We start from the raw sequence: 22927 nt of genomic DNA on the forward strand, positions 1-22927 counted from the left end.
CTGCTAGCCGTGTATGTACAGTATGTGCTCAGCCACTTGGGTGCACACGAAGAAGACGAGAAAAAAAGGTGATTGGATGGATAATAAGAGCTGCTGTTGAACCGAACAAAGAAGGAGAGATGAGAGAGGTGTAGATACCCCCAGGAGAGCCCAGCGTCGGCAGGCAGAGTGAAAATGATGAGCCATATGCTCCTGCATGTCCTCTCTGCTACCATGGAGATAGAGGGGAGAGGGAGTGGTGTGTTTGTAGAGTGAGCAACATACAAAAAACAATAGGAGGAAACAGAAATTGAGAGAAAGAGGTTTAATATGTATGATGCTGAGAGTATTATTCTCTCGAAGTGGCTGCAAAATTTAATAATTAGTAAATTTCTGCCTTGTGTTGACAATACGAATGAAACAGGTGAATTCTGGGAATCACACTTGGGTGGTGAACAGTGATGGTAATGGTTCATTTGACTTTAACAGATTCCACCAACTATTACAAAAAAAAGGGGGCATTTGTTTGACGTGAACTAAGCCACGTCTTCATTAGAGCCTTTTCGTGTGTAAGTGGGTTTCTCTTCTTTGCTGGTGAATCGCTGCCTGGTCATGTGTGAAAGCCGACTGTACTAGTCAAAAAGTCCTCATCCTTCTCTCTCCTGACCTCGCTCACTGTTCTCTCTCTCTCTCTCTCTCTCTCTCTCTCTCTCTCTCTCTGCCTCTCTCTGCCTCTCTCCTCCTCATGATTGTTTGAGGGCTGAATTATTGATGGCTGGAGCAGAGCTAAATGAGAAATCAGAGCAGAGAGCAGCAGCAGTGGCTTAGCTGATGGCTGAAGGAACTATAGGTATGGTTGACTAGTCCCATGAGCTTATGGGAGGCAGGGATTATCTTGTGTGTGTGTGTGTGTGTGTTTGTTCCCAGGTCTATTAAAAAACATATTGTCCCAAGCTCCCACTGCAGCAATATCCATATTTTCCGTGTAATTAATTTAGCCCAGGATTCAGTTTCTCTTTACTCCACGCTATATTATGTTATAATAATAATATTTAACATGAATATCGTAGAAGAGAACCTAGGTTGCACTGTGGTTGCATGATTTGTTAATTCCAGTGTTGAGTAAGTATTCCTTTTTTTTTTAAAGTGGTACAATAGCAAAACCCCCTCACTGTCTCTAGATATGAGTAAGCAGGTAAACAAATTACTTAACTCGGAGTCAACACAGTCTACTATTACGTTTTAATAGGATGTCAGTAGTTCCTGCTCGACCCCCTACTTCCGTTTCCCGCTCAACATAAGAAAGAATATGTCAGAGTGCGTGCCAAAACATGTCATTTCCGTCGGTGCTCACTCACAGGTAAACACACTCTACACCAGTCATGCAGGCCTGTTTATGCAGTAGGATTTTCAAAACTGCTGAGCCACTATCCGCCTGAAGGACGAGGAAAAGTTATTCAATATCATTAATATTATTGAAACTATTAATGTTTCACTGTTCAACTTCCCGCTTCTCTGACAGTTTCTGATTTAAAGACAAAAAGTACGATCTAGTAACAATCCCAGCACGACAGTTGACCTTGCAATTGCAAGTAATGTTGCATCCACACTTTAAAACTGCAATTTCAGCTCTGTCAGACAGCGAGTACATTTTCGATAAGTTGTTTTTGTCGAATTCTTATATAAATACACAGATCTGGGCTGAAACAACTTTTCCTTTTGCCTCACTTGACACTGGTACTTCTGCTTTACCCACCCTGTTTCACACTTCCCTTATCCATAAAATGACATGAATGTAGGTCAGAAAGACACAAGTCTCGTTCTATAGCCCTGAAGTGACGTAGAGGCACAAAATGCCGTGCATGAAATGTATAGCTTTCAAAAATGACCAGCTTGTTTACAGATGTGACTTTAGTTTAAGCCGTGTTCCAGACGGACACAAGTCAAATTGTAAGAATCCACATTTGGCAGTGCCTCCTTGCCACCCTGCTGTGAGAGAATCAGCCTCTGCTGTTGCTTAGCACGCAACCGTGCCTTCTCTATCAGACATGCTTGAACTGCACGGTGTGTCATCATTTGTTCGCTCCATACAGTTAATTTCTGTAGTTTCATGTAAATTAAATTTGAGTGTGCCCATAAGATTTAGGTTAAATGTAAGTTTTTCTTCCTTCACTTCCGTCTCTACCCTGCATTTCAAACAAGCTGCTTATTTGTGTGTTGGGTGTGGAGGTAAATAAGCAGATGGAGCCCGAGGCAAAAACCATACAGGATTTTTAAATATGCATCTGAACCCTTTAACAAACTGCCTCTTGTATTTGTCCTTAGCTGCTCGTCCGGATTGAGTACAGTTCTGGCGTCAAGATGTGAAATTGTCTTCTTTAAATGGGACATGGCTTAAAACTGAATATTTAATAATGGTCATTTGGCCTCACAAATCTTTGCTGTTGTACCAAAATACAGTATAGCAGCCGGATAAGCACGTGAGAAGGACTTGGATTGCATTACATGCACACACATGCATTGCAGGCAGAGAGTAACAGGGATTGATGGAAATAGGACCCATTAAGGGTAAAAGCAACAAGAGAAGTCGAGAGAATAGAAAGTGGGAGGGGAGAGAAATGGAGAGGAGGAGGAAGAGAGCGAACCGCGAGCGTACAGGAGCATTACATCATTCCTGACCTCATTAGGGCTTCTCTCTCTCCCACCGCCGCCACCCCTCACTCTGCTGCTCTCTCCCTCATATCCTGTATGCTCGTCTGCTGCCGTGTACAGTGTGTGGCTGCGTGTTTCCCTCTGCGTACATTTTCATAACAGGAGCCTCCTCCAAGGTGGAAGATAAAAAAGATCCAACAGTGAAACGTGTTTGTCAGCAGGACCAAAGCTTTAGTCCTTGGCTGAAGCAGATAAAGGTCTTGTCTGCAGTTTATCTTATCACTGGTAGCATTTTACATACCTCAGATATATGTCATTGCCAAGAGCAGGGGAGTGCAACATTGAAACTGTGGCTGCTGTGCTGTTTTCCTGCTGTACAGTGTGTCACGATCGGTTGTCAGTGATTCCAAGTGTGCTGCACTCTGGTGGCCACTTGCAGACAGTGCAACTTATTTACCTTCAGTCCCTCAGGCCTGTGTAGGAAGCACAATGATCGCCAATGTTGATATGTCAGTGCAGTATTGACTATAACCTACTTTTTTTGGTGTGTTAGTAGACATTAAACTCAAGTATGCTGTAGTTTGTGTTGCCTTTTGTAAAGTTGTTTATGTTTGGCTTTGTCAGAGTTGTGTTCATGGACACTGATACTTTTTATGTTGTTGGATTTGCTGCATTGTTCAGGCGTTCCTGTTATTTTGTCCACCCCCTATGTATCGTACAAATGGATAGAAATACAGCAGAGACAGCTCCAGTGCCCTAAAACAAACCCCGGTTTTCCGAGGGGTTCACCTTTCATAGTTGTAGCGATTCTTCAGTTCAGCAAGTGAAACCAGACCCCAGCACGGCTTTGTATTTGTTTAAGATGGTTGTGTGAAAAACTAAACAAAAACAGTGCAGATCAGCCGAAGCCTGTCTGTGTATGAACGCAGCCCGGGGCTGTGTTGGGCTGGCTCAGTCCAGCTGTTTACAGAAGGGGGAGAGAGAGCTGATCAAACTTCGGCACCAACCAAACTCCTTGTGTTGCTCTCCCATGCTACTCAGCAGAAAGAAGCCTCGGTAGCCTTGTTTACTATCTTTAAATTATATGTCTTATGGCATGGCATTCCTAATTATGTGCTTAAAAATTGTGGACTATAAAAAGGGCAGGAGATGTAGTGTAAGCAAGGACTCGTTTCTGCTAAGTTAAAGTGAAGTGTGGCCTGGATTTGATTTGAAATGGTCCATTTTATCCCGAGGTTACTGCTGTTATTATAAACAAGGCCAAGCCTGCTATTCTCATTTCCCAGATATAGACTCATTATGTGTTAGTTGTAGTGTTTACTCCCCTATTTTGCTCTTTCAGTGTGTATTTTATTTAGCAGGTAAAGCAGCAATTGGTTTCTAAATGGAACGTCTAAATCAATCATCTGTTCTTGTGTTTTCACACTTTCCCTCTTTTTTTGTCTCGTGTCCTCTCTAGTCGTCGGAGCTGGATGACATCCTGAACGACCTGCAGAATGCACAGCCACAGCTCTTCTGTGAGCCGCGGCCCGTTTCGTTGCCCAGTCCCATGGACAAGCAGAACATCATCAATGACATCCTGCAAATGTCCGAGAACAATCCCGCCATGGTGGCACAGCAGCAGCACCGGGGCATCGGCCCTGGCATGGCCCCAACTAGTGAGTCTCACACTTGGAAAATTCACGCAAATGTTTCCCTCTCACAGTGGACCACGTTGTATTAAAAGAAAATTCTTCAATCATACGATCATGTTTTAAATATGACATTTTGTAATTACAATTCCACAATGTGCGATTGGCTAAAAACCCATGTGTTCCTGTCTTCAGACTTCGGGGGTGTGCGACCAGGCCAGCCAACCAGGGGTCTGCCTGTGAGGAGTGTGTCTCTGGAAATGTCCCCCCAGCAGCCCTCATTACAGTATCCCATAAGGGCCACAAGCCCATACACCCTTATGCAGCAGCAACAGCAGCAAAGCATGGGGGTAAATCACAGCATGATGGCTAACCAGGCCGGTATGGTGAACACAGGTAGGCGTGAGAGTCGGCCTTGGTGGTGACGGTTCATGATGTTATTGACACTGAATATGTTGCTGTCATTGTTGCTCAGTGTGCCTTGATTTATAAGGAAAAAAGATAAGGTTCAACCGGTTCCTGTTTTAACGGTGATACCTGCTCTTATCTGGTTGTTTACATTAAATATAAATGACCAACTTCTTTAGCCGTCTCATCTATAATCTGATGTTGTGTCATCCAGTTCCCAGGACATATTCTTACTTGTATAGAATTAACAGACTACATACATAAAAGAAAATATACAATAACGTCATGTTATACTGGGTGTAACACTTGGTATCAATTCATTATAACACACGCTAAGAAAAAGCGCTGGAGAAGAAACAAGTTTCCAGCCATTTTACACTTAACAGTAGCTAATTTGTTACCATATAGAAATGCGATAAATTAAATATTAATACACTTTGAATAAACAGTTCAACCAGTGCTCTGTAGTAGTGGCGACTGGGTCTCATCGACGTAAGTGAAGTTGATCACGACAATACTGCGTTTAGGACAGCGGCAACGACAACTGATTCTGCAGTTACAGGTTCTGCTGAGTCGAGCTTCACCAAACAGGTGAACAGCTTTTTGTGTAGCAGTGGTAGCTTCAGGGTTCGGAGGCTCGATTACTACAGGTCACTTGAACCGTTTCATAAAGATAAACTGCGACCACCACAGGCCAAATAAACAAGGATGTTGAAAACGGGTAGTGCACTAGTCAAAATAAAAACACTTTAATTCAATACAAACTGAATGAATTTTAACAAGAAGCATAGTTGCTTAATGGGCCTTTTTCAGTTTTCCCTCACTGTCAAATTTACATTTTTAACTGCTTCAGTCTCTCAGTGATTATTGTAAATGAAGCACAGTTGGATCATTTGCATGAACACATGTAGCTGCTTTCCAAATGCTGAGGAAGAAGCTCTTCCCCTCTGTCTCTGTCACTCTCAGCCTATGATAAGTCATGTAAAGACATATTGACTCACTTCCTGTGACAGGAAACAGTCAGTCAGCCGCACTGGCACAAAGTCTCTCCCTCATATTCACAGTCCTCAAACATCCCCATGCCACTGCACGGGTGGCTTATTCTTTCTTCCATATTGCCCCATTGCATCATGGTAAAGGAGAACATCCAGTGAGCTCTGTTCTGAGGCCTCCCTCTTTGTTTCTTGTCTCCCTCTGTGCTCTAGGACTCCTGGCTCCCGGTGGTCCACGGCAGGGCATGCAGCAGCAGGAGGGCTGGGTGGGTTCAGCCTCTGCCCCTCCTCTGGGAGCCTCCGGCCCTGGGCAGCCAGGAGCCATGCAGGGCCGGATGGGGCCAAACAGTGCACCCATGAGGCCCAACAGCCAACCAGGGCCCCGGCAGATGCTCCAGTCCCCGATGATTGCCAACGGTGAGAGGACGGTTTAGTTACTAACTTTTTTTAAATGCAGAATTTAGGTTACAGTTTAACAGTAGTTATTAGATTGGAGGTTAATACAGAAATCATGTGTCAGCACTTACACATGTGTCAGCACTTACAGCACAAGTGTTGAGGTCCCCCCTGCACCACAGGTGCAGGGGGGACCTCAACACTTGTGCATACAGATTAACTGCCTATCTCAATTTAAAATGCTGCCACCTTGTGGTTCGCCACTGTATTACATACAATACAATAAAATATCTAACCAAGCACTTGCATCTGGCCTGTTCTTGGATTGTAGAAACTATTTTTTATTTCCAGCTTTGCTGTAACTAACTGTCTACTATTGGAGTCAAACTGTCTTATTTCTTGTTGCCCTGTTCAGCCCAACCTGAAATGGAAATTGGTATGGTCAGCCACCATTTCACCCAGCAACAAGCTCCACCCAATCAGACCGCCCCATGGCCAGACAGCATGATGCCCATCGACCAGACAGCGTTTGTAAACCAGAACAGGTACTAACTTGCAAATTGATTCATGATTCAGACCAATCTCTCTATGCTGATCATGTTTATCCCGGACGAAAGTGTTTTCATTCATTATTTTAAACTTCTCTGATTCCTCTCTGGCAGGCCGGTGCACTCGGCGCCCCAGGATGACTTGTTGTGCAGTACGGGGCTCAGCTCTGGTGAAGGCAGTGGAGTCGACGAGGGGGCCCTGATGTCCCAACTCTACACTGCACTAAAAGATTTTGATGGCTTGGAGGAGCTTGACCGTGCCCTGGGGATCCCTGCTCTGGTAGAACAGGTGAGATCCGTCCTTCAGTCGACACCATCACTCACAGTTTTGTTGGTTTCTTTTTGATTCACCTATCATGGCTTTACATTGTTTTTCATCTGTGCCTGCCTGTTCCAGAACCAATCCCTGGAGCCGGAGCAGTTTCCCCAGGAATCCTCGATGATGTTAGACCAGAAGCCCCCCATGTACACCCAGCAATTTGGTCCCCCACCATCCCACATGGCTCAAAGGGGCTACCCTGGTGCTCCCTTGCAAGAACCAGGCTTCCACCCCATGTCTGGTCAGATGGGTCCACGGCCGAGTTATCCCATGATGAGGATGCAGGCGCGCCCAGGACTGAGGCCCACCGGGGTCCCGAGCCAACCCAACACATTACGGCTGCAGCTTCAGCACCGGCTACAGTCACAGCAGGTACGCTTGTATCTAGACCAGGGTTTAGCCAAAACAACTTACTACAACAACTTCTCACCTTTAGTAGTGCATGGTTTTTTAAAGACAGTAATTCATCCCTTGTATCATGAGATTTGTATTTATTCATTATCTCATGGGCCACATTAAGCTGAGGCTCCCCACTCCTGATCCAGACTGTCCTGACACTGCTGGAAGTGATTCTGACCATCGATTGTAACCACACTGTTTGATCAGCAGCTGTGTGATTGAACAAGCAGATGGGAGTTGTGTGTATTTATCCCTGAGTTTGACATTTTGGCAGATCTTCTGTCTGCACAAGAAACATTTGGGATACTTTGCCACTTGTTAATGTATTTACTAGAATAATATTCCTGTTGCAGTAAAATTCTGCCACTGAATATATATATATATATATATGTATAAATGAATGAATGAATGAATGAATGATTTGGATTCATTTATGTAATATTAGTTATATCATCTGTAATATCACTCAAATCCATTTGAATCATGTATTTGTTGGTGTTCTTTGACTATATATAAACTAGACTTATGCAGTACGTCTTGAAAAGTCAAATAAAATGTGACGAAATTAGGGATTGTGAATAAATTCCAATTCATTATAGGATGGTGGTTTATTTTAACCTCTTCTTGTGTCTCCCTGTAGAACCGTCAGCCCATAATGACTCAGATGAATAGTGTGTCAAATGTGAACTTACCTCTCAGAGTCAGTGCTCCAAACCAGGTATGTCACCACTGCACAGACATGTTGCTGCGACTGTATGTGGTGTTTATTGTTGACTTGCACTAAATTTAAGGTTTGAATTTCATTGTTTTTTTATAATGTGGACACAGACTTAAGATATCCCTAATGTACTACTGTTATAATTTTCCTGTATATTCGTACTCATCATTCTGCTCTCACTTCCAGGGGACCATCAATGCTCAGATGCTGGCGCAGCGTCAGCGGGAGTTGCTGAGTAATCACCTGCGACAGAGGCAGCAGCAGCAGCAGCAGGTCCAACAGGCCCAGCAGGTCCAGCAGCAACGGAGCATGGCCATGAGGGGGCCGGGCCTCAACTTGCCTCCCAACATGGCTGCCGGAGGAATGAGTAATCCCCGGATTCCCCAGGCCAACCCCCAGCAGTTCCCCTACCCGCCCAGCTACGGTACCAGTACAGGCCTGGCCTCGCCACCTCCTTCTACCAGCCCCTTTTCCTCCCCTCTCTCTCCCAGCCTGCCCTCTCTCCCCCCCAACCCCCAGCTCCACATGCATGGCACCTCCTCCTCTTCCTCCACCTCCTCCTCTTCCCAGATGATGATGGGAAACACAAGCATGATGGGCGGACAGTACGGGGCCGTACTCAGCCCCCAAATGCAGCACAGTGCCTTTCAGTTTCCTAACTCAGGTACTGCCTCGACAACCCAGCCTAACACACACTTTACCTGACCACCCCAGTGTGTTTGTGTGTGTGTGCGTACCATTGTTGTGTGTTTACGTGACGCACAGCATCACATGCTTTTCAATTGGGGCAATCATCTGATTTGCAATATTACGCACTGATGACTGCATTAATCAGCTGTTAATGAATGATCCAAATCATACTGTATATTTTACTCTTATAACTAATGAGCAGTTATGAGTAAGTACTTTCTTCAATCTCATTATCTCATCGTTCTGTGCACTGTCCAAAATGGTGTCCTGCCTATACACTCTCTCTCCACCAGAGGGCACCAACACACAGTGATCAAAGCACTGACACCTGACTCAGGCAGAACAACAACCTGGCCTGTGCCTGTGTCAGTCTGATCTCCTAATCTGATTTGTGTAATGACATGTTTGATTTATCCTCCACTCTATAATCTGATTCTGGCCCAGAGGTTCATACAGAGTGAAAACCTCAGCTCAACGTTACTTCTCTCTTTCCCCTTCTCTCCTTATCCTCCTCCTTGATCCCTTGATCCCTTTCTTCCTAGTTGCTTGTCCTTTCGCTCCTTCCGTACATGCATGTAAAAAGTATTAACTGCCTGTCAATCCCAAATGCAACCTTCATGCTTACATCCCACTTGCTCATCCTCTGCTATTGCCGGTCAAAGTGAATTACGACTATGACGACGAGATCTACTCTCAGTACGTTCCTTTGTAGTCGAGTCTCTCCAGAGTGGTTGACCTCTTTTGATGCACCACAGGTATGAGCCAACAAGCAGACGGAGGCTTCGGTGGTCCCGGCACGCCACAGAGCCCGCTGCTTTCTCCTCGCATGGCCCACACGCAGTCCCCGATGATGCAGCAGGGACAAGGAAATGCTGCTTTCCAGGGGTCTCCTGACATGAACGGCTGGCCACAGGGTAACATGGGAGGCAACAGGTAAATGTGGCTTGAGATTCCCTCTCTCTGTATTTGAAACGTTTGAGCTCACCACTTATGCATCTGTTTTCCTTTTCCCTTCTCTCCAGTATGTTCTCACAGCAGCAGGCATCTCCACAGTTCACCCAGCAGAGTAACAGCAACATGTACAACGGCAACGGTTTGAACCTCAACAATGTCTCCATGGCCAACAACATGGCAACGAGCAGCATGGGCCAGATGGCCGGGCAGATGAGCGTCACGTCCATGGCCTCAGGGCCCTCACCCAGTTTGCCCTCCATGGGGCAAGAACAGGTAAATACTGCCGGACTAGTCCTGACACATAAATATTGTAAAAGCTTTAAATCTTTGAAAACTGGAAGAAAATTTAATTAACCAAACTTTAGTTTTAGAGAAAATGTTTTTTTCAGCCATGCACCATTATAAACAATGGCCTGACCAATTAGAGTTTTTTTACACAGCAGGATAATATCCTCAGGATATCCCTTTACTCCTCACAGTTTTACACAGTAATCAGGGGACCAAGAAAAACTAAAAGCTCCATCTTTCTGTCTGCCCACTCCCGGCTGCACACGTATGTGTTTGTCTAATCGTAAGACCCTAAGTGTTTGGGTACACTTATTGAACAACTGTGCTGGTGAATAATTTACTCGGTAGTTTACGTAACTCCTCGAGCCAGAGTTCTGGTGCTTGACTTGAACTTAGAGGACAATGATGTAATTAGCAGCGGGCACTTTAGGGCCAGACCATTTAGACGATGTAGACGTTACCGTGCGATGTTCAAAGTCTGGACTGTGGACTCATCAGCTGATTCGCTTTGAACAGAAAACTTGTAGTCCTTCGACTTGACTCAGGCCAAATCTGTGTTTCTTTCTCTTCACACACACACAAGCTGAGCGACAGTTGATTTGGCAAGATGACGCACACTGAGAACCTTTAAACATTTAACTTTTTTGACATTTATATTCTTGTGATTTTCACTCATTTAATGTGAACTCTCCTCCTTTGTTTCCATGGTGTTGGAAGCTCAGTATGTGGAATGCACTGCTGTTCTCCATGATGCTTTTAAGCCCAATAAAGGGCTATGAATATTTAACCACGGTGCTGTTGTTTGATTGTCTGCACTTCAGACAGTTGTAACATACCAGTATATCTGTCACTTGATTTATCCCCCTTCCAGGATTATAGAAAATATATCGGCACTTAGATTTTTTCAATTATTTACCATTCAGCCATTAGTGCTTCTGTGATTTACTGACTTGTTTAAGACTTGATGTTCTAAGATGGTTTCTCATTGTTTATATTCCTGTTAACAGTTACGCGTGCTGTTGAGTTGGGACTTAATAATTACAATAACAATATTCAAAGCTAGTGGTGCACCGATCGGCCGTATATCGGTAGCGGCCGATATTCGCCTCGTATCGGTAATAAACTTGACTTTCACCGATAACATTGGCCGATGTTCATTGGTATGTTTTCTGCAGCCTGCCAATCTGGCATCCAGATTATGGTACACTGACACCGGGTTTACACCGGGTGCTGAAGCGCCGCGCCTCCCATCCACCCCCCTGTTAAACCTTTGTGCGGTTCACATGGGCTGCGATGCGCCACGCCGCGCCGCGCCAGCGCCCTTCACCGATGGTTTCGGCGTGCGAGCATGTACGCGCCAGGAAACAGACTGAAAAATGATTTTAAACGATATAAATGACATATTTTATATGATATAAATGATCAAATATGCATCCCATACTTTGTATTCCCCTTCTGTTGTCCTGGAGTTTTAATTTTCCCAATTTTCCCAATCACATAATTAAATGTCCCCCTCTGCCCATCCACTACAGCCACACAAGCAGTCATATAGATAAAAAGAGAGAGGGGGCTAAAGGCTTGCTTGGAGAATACGTAATTTACCCCCGACACCCGACATTGAACGGGTTACATACAACAAGCGGAGAATCGCGGGCTGACCAGCGCGGAGAAATGCGGGTCCGGTGTGAACATCCATGGCATCTAAAGTTACACTTGTCACTTTTTCTGTTTTTCATATTATTCAAGTAATTAAACAAATATCGGTATCGGCTAGATTGTTGTTTTAAATATCGGTATCGGCCAAGAATTTCCATATCGGTGCATCCCTATTAAAAAAAATATAATTATAGAGAACCTTTCAACACAAAATACAAAATGCTGCACAAGAAGGAAACAAACGGTTTAAAATACAGAAAGAAGTACAAAAATAATAATGGTTATAATAATAGAGATACATGAACAATAATAACCTGACACCCCAGAAATATGCCTCCCAAAAAAAGTATGATTTTAGCTGAGACTTAAAATAAGACACATCTCATACACCGTTATTTCCTCAGGCAATTCATTCCACAGCCCCGGGGCCCTGATGGCTCACATTTTTAGCCTAGTTTCAGGAAATGACAGCAGGACCTTGCCTGATGATCACCAGCTGCACAGAGGTACAGAGGGAAAGAAAAGATCAGAGATATAACCTGGGGCCAGGCCATGAAGTCCATGAATGTTTAAATAAATCTTAAAAAGATAAAACAGGTGTGATCATATCTTCTAGTTCTAGTAAAGAGTGTAACTGCTGAGTTTTGTTCAGACAGTATAAAAACGTAATAAAGTGTCTCCTCTCTCTCTCTCTCTCTACAGAAGTACTGTTGACCCTCATGGAGCTCTGAACCTGAACCTCAGTGATCAGCTGGTGCAAGGAGAGCGTCGGCCCCTCTGAAAAATTGTATAAACATGTAAAACCAACCGACGGCCCCTTGAACCAGCCAGGCCGTGCCCCGACCCCGTCTCCCCCAGCCAAAATTTTTGCCGTGTGTCCCGGCTGGGCCGCCTCAGCAGCCCCACAGAGGAGCCCGGCCCCGAACAGACGCAGGAGCGCGGAGAGGGCTTGGGGTGAAGGATCGTGGATCCCTGTCCCAACACGCCTCACCCTCCTGGAGGAGCGCCTCACGATGAGCCAGTCTGTCTGCCTGTCCGGCTGCATTCACCGTAGTGTGACTTACTGTAGGCCTCCTGGTGGGGGACACTGACTTTAGGGGGCAGCAGTGGGTGAGATCCCTCGTTCTGATGAATGTATTCCTCTCAGTGGACAGCGGCCATTTACAATCTCATCTCAAAAACGACATACACTGATTTTTTTTTTTCTTTTCTTTTCTTCTTTCACACATTTGTGACATTTCCACATAGTTCCAAAATGGCAGCAAAGACTCCAAGTTATGTTCAGAATTATGGATGGAGCTCGAACACTTAGCCGGTTTTGCCTTTTTGCTGTTCTTTATTTTATTACTATGATTTTAGTTTGTTTGTTTTTTTTTCTGTGAGAAATAAGATGTAGATTGAAGATATGGTTGAAAAAACTGATCTTGAAAAACACTGCAGAATAATGGTTTGAGTGGAATTGTGATTTGTATGATTAGACTAATTTAGTCAAGAGGTTTCTATAGTGTATTAAATTAAGTTTTATTTTTCTGTATAGATTCATTTTAATTATTGTAGATGATTCTTTATCCTAGTAGCAATGAGAAAAGATATTTCTAAAAGTGTGAACGAGGCACTTTTTTATATAATTTTAACAGTAATGGTTGTATTCTTTCTGAACAGATTCTTCTTTTAACCTGAGTCATGGATTATGCTTTGGTCCTGTAGTTTCAGAAGAAGATGTCAAAGTCAATTATGGTTTAAAAATGAATTACAGAGATTGTACATACCAATAAGTAAGACATTTTCTTTCCTATTTATTTTATTCCTTATGGATTTGTTCCTCCTGTCTGGTCACAACTGCCTCTTGAAGCAGAGCAAGATTTTCTTTTATTTTTATTCCTGAAATTTTTTTTTTTGTGTCCTCTGTTTTTGTTGTTGTTTGGAAGTGGAGTGGGAGCCTTCACGTTCTGAAGTGCTGGTACGATGCAGACAGGGGTGAGGGTGGGAAGTAGGGACGGGTTGTACGGGGGTGTGCTGTGTATACAGTGTACAGATTATCGCTTGCTTCTCTGCCTTTAGCATAGAACACAAAAAGGAAGAAAAAAAAATACAGGACAAATTCAACACAGCCATACGATAACTCAAAAAAAAACAAATAACAGAAGTGTGCTTTCTATGTTGTCTGGAGTGAAACTGCTTCATACAAGCTGCTAGGTGCAAACTGTTCTGGTGTGATGTAAACAAGCAATAACGATTACTTGAGAATCTCTTGGTTATTTTTTTTTTGTTTTTGTGTTTTTGTTTTTGTAATTTTTGTACAGTTTCCTGAAGAAGAAGAAGAAAAAAAACGGACACACTTTTGCTCCATGTTTGGATGCAGTATTAAACAACGTTTTTTTATTGCAGTTTGTACCAAGAAAGTCTACATCCACACACAGCGTTCCTATTAGATTATGCAGCACTGGCTCGGAGGGCCCAGAGAGAGAGAGAGAGAGGCATGTCCGTGATCCACCGCCCCATGATGACACATGCTCTCTCTGCCTCCAGCCATTCGTCTATAGCAGAGGTCAGAGTTAAGACTGCACGGTTCACGAGACCTGCTCTGACAGACACTTAGCCATATTTTATGACCTCAGGCAGTTAGTTTAACTGTAAAGTGTTCAGTAATGACATGCTATTTTTGTGCCCCCAGTAGGGGTTTGGTTTGACCTTCACTAGATCTGAAGCGAGTCATCTTCTCTAACCTCAAAACGTACATTTTTCCTCAAAGAGACGAACCTTTTTTATATCGACTATATTAAACCCAGGACAGACATGGAGCAAAGCCAAAAAATCCTCAGCCACCTCTCAATTGGATTTTCAGAATTCTACCAGCTTTTATTTCCACAGCGAGAGACGACCTGTTGGCTCGCGCTCTGACAGAGGCCCAAACGAGAAACACACACGATGATGTCACTTAACAGGGTCTAATGTAAATGTTATTGCCGCATAAAACACGACGAAGAATCATTCTGAATGTATTGTCATTAACGGCCTATGGATGTGACTGGCGGTGTTTCTTGTCAACATGTTGACAACGCAGGTGTTGAACAGTCACACCATGAATCTCTCAGCATTTACACAGGAAGTCGCCCCATCGTTGCTTATTCTTTTTGAAAGCGTTCTTTATGAAATTTGAAGCTGTAGCAAGTCAACTTTGGGACGGAGGACGTCTGCTTTCGTGTCTTGTTCGTCATTGCCGCTGATGTCACGCAGGTGTTTTTTCGCCGCAGGCCCACAGGAGATCACGCTTCTTTGACAAAAGCTGTTTTGATTGTAAAATACAGTCGTGCAGAACAAGCCTTTTTGAGCCATTTTAAAAGAATGATTCAGAGCCCTTTGCAAATTTCCAAAGATTGTCGAGATTTTGAAAACTTAAAGCCATGTGGTAGCAATGCATTTTTTAGCATTTATAATGAGGACGGGTGCAAAGAAATGATTTTTTGCCCCTTTACAAATATCCAGGCTTTGGACCCACTAAACGAAATATTTTGTTTCTCTCTTTTAACTTATGGTTTTGAAGAACTTTAAATGCCCTTTTGTATTGTCTGCAAATTTCTTAGAGCTAAGATGCAACCTTGAAATGCTAAGAACCCTAGCATAATGCCTTAGATTTCGTCCGTTTTTGTTCTTGTACATTACACCGCTGTCTGTATAAATTTGTATAATGACTTGTGTACAATATTGAATGGGTGCATCATTCTCTAGGTTGAAATGTCCCTCATCATCGCTCTCTGTTCGGCTTTGGGTTGAAGACTCTGTTGATTTCATTTCCGCCCCCTCCTCCCTCGCTCCTTCCCTCCCTCGCTCCTTCCCTCCCTCCACACTGTTTGTATGGAGAAGATAATACATAGGGATATTGAAGCAATATGTAATATACTATATGGACTTTACTGAAGAAAGCTTACTGTTGTGTTTCCCCCCGGGATATTTTTATTTTTCTGCATCGTTCACAGGAATCACACTGTACACCCGCATCCACCTTCGTACCCCTAGTGTGTGAGCGTTTTATGCAAAATTAGATATACAAGAGAAGTTAAAACCACAGTTATGCAAGTTGTGAACTAATATGGCTTCGCTGATGCTATTTGCCTTGTAAATAAAGAATTCTGTTATTGCAATATTTAATCAAGTGACTCTTATTTCACAGAGATGAACGTGAAGGGAAGGAAAAGACCATTGAAGGCCTCATCCATCCGCCTTCATTGTGTTTTCCAACATATAACAATATAAATAGCCCTATTTTTTACTTTTAACTTTATATTGACTAAAACGGCTAGAAACTACTAGAAAATGCATTTGTTTGACAGTCAGCTTTTTAATATTTTATAGAAAGAAGCGCTATTAAATAATAACCAAATATAAAAGTAAAATGTTGTAGATTACAATTGAGAAACTGAATAAATGACTCAGTGGAAAATCACATTTTGAATTATTTTCATCAAGCTTTAATTTTGGATGCATTCTAAAATCCGTAATAAATTAATTGAAATACCAAATACATGTTTATAGAAATGAATAGCTGTGAAGGCCTAAAGCTTATTTTTCAGTGTTGAGCAGCATTTAGTTTTAAGCTTTATATCTTGGCTTATGCAGGAGCCATTAAATAAATATGCATTCAAAGCCAATCATTTAAAATGTACTCATGCAAATCGGTGCCAAACAGCTAATAATGTAATGTGATTAAGTTAGAAAGCCCCTATAATGTGTTTTCTGACAGTCTAATTTGAACTCATGAATTCACCACATCCAACTCATAACAACTTGCACTGAGGGGGGGGGTCCTCGATAGATAAAATCTCATCAAGTGTTTTTTAATGGGGGTGGGGAGGGTCTTCATATGGAAATGCAGGGAATGGGTTGTCCCTGAGAAGATGTGGGCTTATCCCTGTGGTGGGTGGTGGGGGGGTCATTGAGATGCATGAGGTCGGGCTGACCAATAGGAAGGAGGAGGTGCCTCTCGTGCAGGACCTGACTGTATACAGTACAGATGCCCTCAGATGACCACAGACACACACACACACACACACTAGAGAGAGAGAGAGAGGGTCCTGCAGCAGCTCTCACACTCTGAAGTTTGCAGAAGTGGAAGATTTGTTTATCTGGAGGTTTTTCTGAAAGCGAAGCCTGAGGACATGACAGACGACTCCACTGTGAACTGATTTCTTTATTTTAAAAAAGGTAAGAGGACTTTTCTGTTTTTTAAAATCCCTGCACACTCGTCTGTTGTATATTTACATCGGAAATTACAGTGTGTGTTACTGGGGCTCATTCTTCAATGTATAGGCCTAGTTATATATAAATTATTTGTCCATTTCGAAGTTTATTTTTACTTCTTTTATTGATATAATAATAATCCTATACTTCTCTGCCCTGCTGGTGTCTTCTGTGTAATGACTGTAGTGTAATTGTAAGGTCCATTAACGGCTTCATTAATGTTGACCTCTGCTCGAGCTGGCGGCTCATGTAATTGGTGTCATGACCCTGGTTTGTACCTCTATTTACTGGCTGATTGGTAAACGGTTCCTTAAAAAAACACAAACACACACATGCACACACACACTCTGCATGTTCATTTGGTGTGTGTGTCTGTGTCTGCTGTTGTGGGTCCTCTCAGCTGGAAATATTGCAAAATCGGCTGTTCAATTTCACTGCAGGCTGCGTTTCCTTATCAGGCAATTCATGTGTGTTACTCAGTGTATGCTCATGTGAAGCTGTGCTTTTATTTTGAAGGGTAGGTTATTCCTACTTAATCGGGATTAATTGTAGATAAATGAAAAAAATAATTGTCATAACCGTATTTATAGTCTTATTTGTCAGTTCATAGCCTGTTAATCTCTTACTGGGACTTTTATATCCCAGTTTACTTTTGGGATTTGTAGTTTTCTGGGATATTTTCATTCTAATGAGCAAATGAAAGTTTTGTATTCTCTTATTTCTGTTTATTAGAGCTGTGGGTTTGTTGACGTGCTGAAATAAGAGCTCGCTAGAATTAAAAGAATCAATCCAGGTGTGGTCGACCTCTTTTGGTGATGTCAAGTTTACTTTTTTAGTTTTCTTACATTAAACATTTATAACTCACCCTCTCTCCCTTCCCTCCCCCTGTGCTCTGCTCCGTCTCTCCCCTCGTCCACTGAAGGATCAGCCGCCCTCTCCCCTTCACCTCGGTGCTCCCATGTCGGTGTCCCTCTCCGCCATCCCCGTCGTGCTGAAGGAGAAGCGCTTCCACGCCGGCATGCTGAAGGGCCCCCCGGCTCGGGGCTTCTACCACGCTCCGCTCCCCGGCCCCCCGCCTCACTTCATGGACTTCTTCCCGCACCCGACGCACGGCCTCCTGCATCACCCGCTCAAGTCGCTCGGCCGCCTGGTGTCGGACACCCAGGCGTCCCTGCCGCTCGGCCTGCAAGCCGGGGTGCCGGCGTTCCTGGGCGGCCAGGGCGGCCAACACGTCTCGCTGCTGCACGAACACATGCTGAGCGCCTCCGGGATCCCCTACCTGAGCCAGATGCTGCCCTCCGGACACCCTCTGTGCGCCAAGCCCGAGGAGATGGCCGCGGTGGTGACGGAGCACGCCGCCGGCCCGCTGTCCTCGGACTTCAACAGCCCGTCCAGTGACAGGTCTTCCTCGGCCTCCTCTTCCTCCCTGAACACCTCACATCCCAAACAGGCTTTGCTCCGATACCGGGGGTCGGACTTGACGCCTGCAAAGACGCGCACATCTTATAATTTCAGCCAGGATGACTTGTTTATGGTGCTTTATGGTTATTCTGGCAGCCAGGAGCGCATGGGTCACGCTCTATCTGGAATGGCCCTGCTGGAAAACTCAGGTGAGACTAAGGCTCATATAGAAATAACATGATTGGGGGTTCATTTAGTTTATAATAAAAAATATATAGAAGTGCACAGTGTGGCCTGTTTGAGGTAGAAGTAGTAGAAAGTTTAATTTGTTGTAGGAGAAATGTCAAAAGAAATCTTTTGTTTAATCATAATCCTCTTTTTAATTTCCATAATAATCTAATTCCCTCATTTCTCCATCTTTAGTTTCTGAGTCTCACATCCTCCCACTGGACAAACAGACACTTGAACTTCCAGAAGGTACAAACCCACATCTTCTGTCTCTCTTGGTTGCATGTCGTCCTGTTGAAGATGTCTGTCTCACGCTGTCCTGTCTCATGTCCTGCAGGGTTAACCGTCCTCCAGGCTGCGTGGGGAAACTTGTCCCACTGTGGGGTCTTCACGGACAAGAGCAGCATCGCCAAGGGGACCCGCTTCGGACCTTTCCAGGGAAAACTCGTCAACACCAGCGAGATCAAGACGTACGACGACAACACCCTGATGTGGGAGGTGTGTGTTGACTTCATCCTCCACAAAGAGCCTGGTTTCTTCAGCATTATTCTCATTCCCAGTCTGATCTCACGGTTTGACTGTGTCCAGGTGTTCGAGAACGGCAGGTTGAGTCATTTCGTGGACGGCAGAGCAGGCTCCGGGAACTGGATGTCCCTGGTGAAGTGCGCTCGGTTCCCGGAGGAGCAGAACTTGATCGCGGTGCAGGTGCAGGGTCAGATCTTCTACGAGGCCTGTAAGGAGGTGAGGCCGGGCCAGGAGCTGCTGGTGTGGTATGGAGACTGTTACATGCAGTTCCTGGGCATCCCTCTCACCCTGAAGGGTTCCATCGAGGGCAACACCGGGGGACACCCCCCCGAAGGTTAGACCTGAACCCGGCATGTGCTGCTTGTGTATCCCTCTTATAACGTGGTGGATGTTAAACATGCTGTGTGTCCTCTTCTCCAGATAACGGAGAGGGCTTCAAGTGCGACAGGTGCGGGAAGGTGTTCGCCTACAAGTACTACAGAGACAAGCACCTCAAGTACACACGCTGCGTGGACCAGGGCGACCGGAAGTTCCCCTGTCACCTGTGCACCAGATCCTTCGAGAAGAGGGACAGACTGAGGATCCACATCTTACACGTGCACGAGAAACACAGGCCTCACAAGGTACGCAGGCCATACACGCGTGTATTAAGTGTGCGTGGTGCTGAAAGGACAGCTCCCCGCAGGATTCTTCAGGTTTTTATTATAGGTCTTATTCTGAAGGGGAAACACTGTGAGTGTTAACACGGTGTTAAACATGCAGCCTTAAGAATCACAACGAAACCACGTGGACAGAACTATTTATTAAAAAATATATACAAACGAGCCAGTGGTTTCCCCCTTAGAAACCAATCATTAAACTCATTTTTATCTTTCCAAAGAAAATCCAATCCAATCCAAAATCCAACATGGACTGAGACGTTGTACTTTGCAGTTTATTTCAATGTCTATACAGCCCTGTAATATGTGATATTTGAAATCCAGAATCTTTTATTTTCTCTGTGTGAGTCTTTCAAAGAACAAGTTAAATTTGGTTTTGAATGAGTATGAAGTCCTGCACTAAAATGTGAATGATTTTTGGTCAGTATATATGAATATGAATAGATGGAAAAGTATTGATAACTACGGTAATGATTTTAAATGGTTAAATAACATGTTCTCGTCTGACCCACAGTGTTCAGTGTGTGGAAAGAGTTTCTCCCAGTCGTCCAGTCTCAACAAACACATGCGTGTGCACTCCGGAGAAAGGCCGTACAAGTGTGTCTATTGTAATAAGGTAAGAAGCCATTTTATTTCCTTTTTTTACTTAATCTATTAAAAGCAAATGCATTTTAATATAAGTTTATATTATATAAATTATGTAGGTATTAATACTACAATTATCAGAAAGTTTATACCATTTATATTCATGTATTAGGCCTAAAATGTGAATTTGAGATTGTTGTATTGTTTTAATCATCATATCTTAAATATTCTTAAATAATAATAAATAAAAACACATAAAATGAGGAGAAACCTTCAGCTTCATTCTCCTTTACTTTCTAATAAAAGTGTTAAAGTCTTATATTTTATTTCAGTCCTCAGTTTCTGTAAGTGTCTGCAGTCACTTCCCCTGCTCCTCCTCGCGTCTCCTCCTCCACGCACCTTTTCTGTTTTTTAAAAGCCGCAGTGTTGCGCATCCATTTAGCGCTGCACCTCGTTTCATGGCGCTGTTGACGCGCGCCCCTCGTCATTGTTGTCTCTCCACGGGCACGCTCCGCGGACACACTTACATGCTAATCATGGCCAGATGTACACCCACGCTTTTGTCTGGGCACATAACACTTTTTATTTACGGCCCCTGCGATGAGCACCAAGTTTCTAGTTCTTTGTTCTGGGTGTCCTGCCTCGGTTTTACGCACAGGAGAAGCCTTTTGTTTCACTTAATCCTCTTTCCCCTTTACACACTGCGCCACGAGACCCGAGGCCGCACGAGGCCTGACCAGGAGGCTTAAAAAACAATAATAATATAATGTTTGAATAAAAAATCTTAACATGATGTCGCTGATAAAGTGACCTTTGTTGTTAAACAATTTGAATCAGAGAAAATAAACAGAAATAGAAATACAGATGTGCTTTTGATTTACCTCAGAATCAAATGATGTCCTGTGTCCTGCCATAATTATCCAAACTAAACTTTTGAATCCAAAAAAATATAAACACGCTAAATATATGTCTATATTTATTTTTATTTTTATTCCCTGTGTTCCAGGCCTTCACTGCCTCCAGTATTCTGCGCACTCACATCCGCCAGCACTCCGGAGAGCGGCCCTTCAAGTGCAAGCACTGCGGGAAGGCCTTCGCCTCGCACGCCGCCCACGACAGCCACGTCCGGCGGACCCACGCCAGGGACAAGCCGTTCCCCTGCGACCTGTGCGGGGCCTCGTTCCAGGAGGACCTGGAGCTCAAAAACCACATCAAGACTCACAAGAGTAAGACATTCATTTTTATTATTATAAACTGATTTACCTCAAGTGTTCATTCATTCATTTTTATTCTACCCTTTCTGTCTTTTTTATTTTGTTTATTGAAATCGAAATTACTTAACTCAAAGATATAGTCAAAATAAAATTGTTCTTTACTATCCCATAATAAGATAATAAATGCATTGCCCTAAATGTGGGAATTTCATTTTTTTAAATTGTAATACCCTAAACAAATATTGTTTTTAAGAACTTGTTCTAGGATCTTGTGTTTATTTCTTTGTCCAAGTTATTTAAATACAGTTTTTTCGATGACAAAATAAATATTATAGGCCGTAATATTCCATCTTTTAATTGATTTTTAATATTGTTTATTGATGTGGTTGTTTCTCTGCAGACAGACAGATGTTGGACACCACTGTCCTTCCGTCCCCTCCGGGCAGTGGACTCCAGGAGGACACCGTCATCCCGGGGAAGGACACCCCAGCAGCTAACACCAAAGCCGGACAAAACGTCCCTTACACCGACTTAACCGTTTTAAATCAGGAATACCGGCCCTGGAACTAGTCTGTTCTCATTTTAACTATCTTCTCACAACGACCACCTCTCTAATCCAGTGTGATATATGAATATTACAACATCTATACAGGAGCATGGTGGGGAAATAAATACATAAGGACTACTATAAGCTCATAGCGTTTTCTTTAAATGCTGCTGAAGACAAAATTAAATGTTCTATTTAAATAGATCATAATTTAAAATGTATTTATATGTTAAAATATGTTGTGTGTTGTTTTGTGGCTTAAAGCTTGTGATTCCTGCAAAATAATAACAACGTTAATTATTATTGTTATCATTATTATTATTATTATTATTATTTGCTAGCAAAGCTATTTTGTATGACTGTGGATTTAAGCCCATTTGTGTATAGAAATAAATGTTATATCCTGTCTTAATTTATAAAAAAACATATTTTTTACTGTAATGAAAGGCTTCAAAAAGCAAAATGTCTTTGTTCTTTTTGAGCGTTCGCTTTTTCATGAATAAATGAAATAAAATCTGAGCATGGAAATGAGATCGTTGTTTCTGGTTTATTTCGAAATTGCCTTTAAAATCACAGAGAACAAATAAATGGCACCAAAAAAAACCTGAATATAAAAAACAATGATTTTTATTTTAGATGCAACAAGAACATTTATCTTAATTGTGCCGACAATTTAAATAAATCATTTAAATTACTTTACATCATATACATATTGATTTAGTTGTGGGTGCACAAGTTACATTAATAAAGAGAATATAAAGTTGTTAAATTACTTAAATCATGCACCTGTGTTCGCACAGTCGGAACATTTGCACAGTTGCATTGTGCATGGTTGTGCGTCTTGTTGTCCGCTCTTCACTTGTGCACCATAAAGTCCCATCAGTGCAGCAGTCTGTGCAC

The 22927-nt window shown here is 43.2% G+C and overlaps 2 protein-coding genes across 5 annotated transcripts in view; both read left to right on the forward strand.

The window, feature by feature from the left end:
- Positions 1 to 15772, forward strand: part of ncoa2 (nuclear receptor coactivator 2) — a 56596-nt gene extending 40824 nt beyond the window's left edge. For 3 of the 4 annotated variants that reach the window (XM_035141940.2, XM_035141939.2, XM_035141941.2), the window contains exons 12-22: positions 4091 to 4289; positions 4458 to 4658; positions 5876 to 6079; positions 6474 to 6603; positions 6721 to 6895; positions 7004 to 7297; positions 7965 to 8042; positions 8229 to 8706; positions 9488 to 9665; positions 9755 to 9959; positions 12333 to 15772. In XM_035141940.2, the coding sequence (XP_034997831.1) occupies positions 4091 to 4289; positions 4458 to 4658; positions 5876 to 6079; positions 6474 to 6603; positions 6721 to 6895; positions 7004 to 7297; positions 7965 to 8042; positions 8229 to 8706; positions 9488 to 9665; positions 9755 to 9959; positions 12333 to 12344 (2154 nt within the window). In that variant the 3' untranslated portion in view covers positions 12345 to 15772. The remainder of the gene's footprint in view (positions 1 to 4090; positions 4290 to 4457; positions 4659 to 5875; positions 6080 to 6473; positions 6604 to 6720; positions 6896 to 7003; positions 7298 to 7964; positions 8043 to 8228; positions 8707 to 9487; positions 9666 to 9754; positions 9960 to 12332) is intronic. The other variant, XM_035141942.2, reaches the window with a different exon arrangement.
- A 2054-nt stretch (positions 15773 to 17826) lies between these two features.
- Positions 17827 to 22199, forward strand: prdm14 (PR domain containing 14). Its single transcript, XM_035142812.1, has 8 exons — positions 17827 to 18478; positions 18693 to 18746; positions 18835 to 18995; positions 19086 to 19356; positions 19443 to 19645; positions 20196 to 20297; positions 21273 to 21492; positions 21881 to 22199. The coding sequence occupies exons 1-8, from the start codon at positions 17827 to 17829 to the stop codon at positions 22048 to 22050; spliced, it is 1833 nt and encodes a 610-aa protein (XP_034998703.1). The 3' UTR covers positions 22051 to 22199.
- The last annotated feature ends 728 nt before the right edge of the window (positions 22200 to 22927 follow it).

The sequence above is a fragment of the Hippoglossus stenolepis genome, chromosome 19 (assembly GCF_022539355.2).
Source record: "Hippoglossus stenolepis isolate QCI-W04-F060 chromosome 19, HSTE1.2, whole genome shotgun sequence".
Classification (NCBI taxonomy): domain Eukaryota; kingdom Metazoa; phylum Chordata; class Actinopteri; order Pleuronectiformes; family Pleuronectidae; genus Hippoglossus; species Hippoglossus stenolepis.

Coding starts and splice junctions, on each gene's coding strand:
- prdm14 (XM_035142812.1), top strand. CDS start 17,827: ATGTCGGTGTCCCTCTCCGCCATCCCCGTCGTGCTGAAGGAGAAGCGC. Junction 18,747..18,834: donor GACACTTGAACTTCCAGAAG/GTACAAACCCAC, acceptor CATGTCCTGCAG/GGTTAACCGTCCTCCAGGCT. Junction 21,493..21,880: donor CCACATCAAGACTCACAAGA/GTAAGACATTCA, acceptor GTTTCTCTGCAG/ACAGACAGATGTTGGACACC.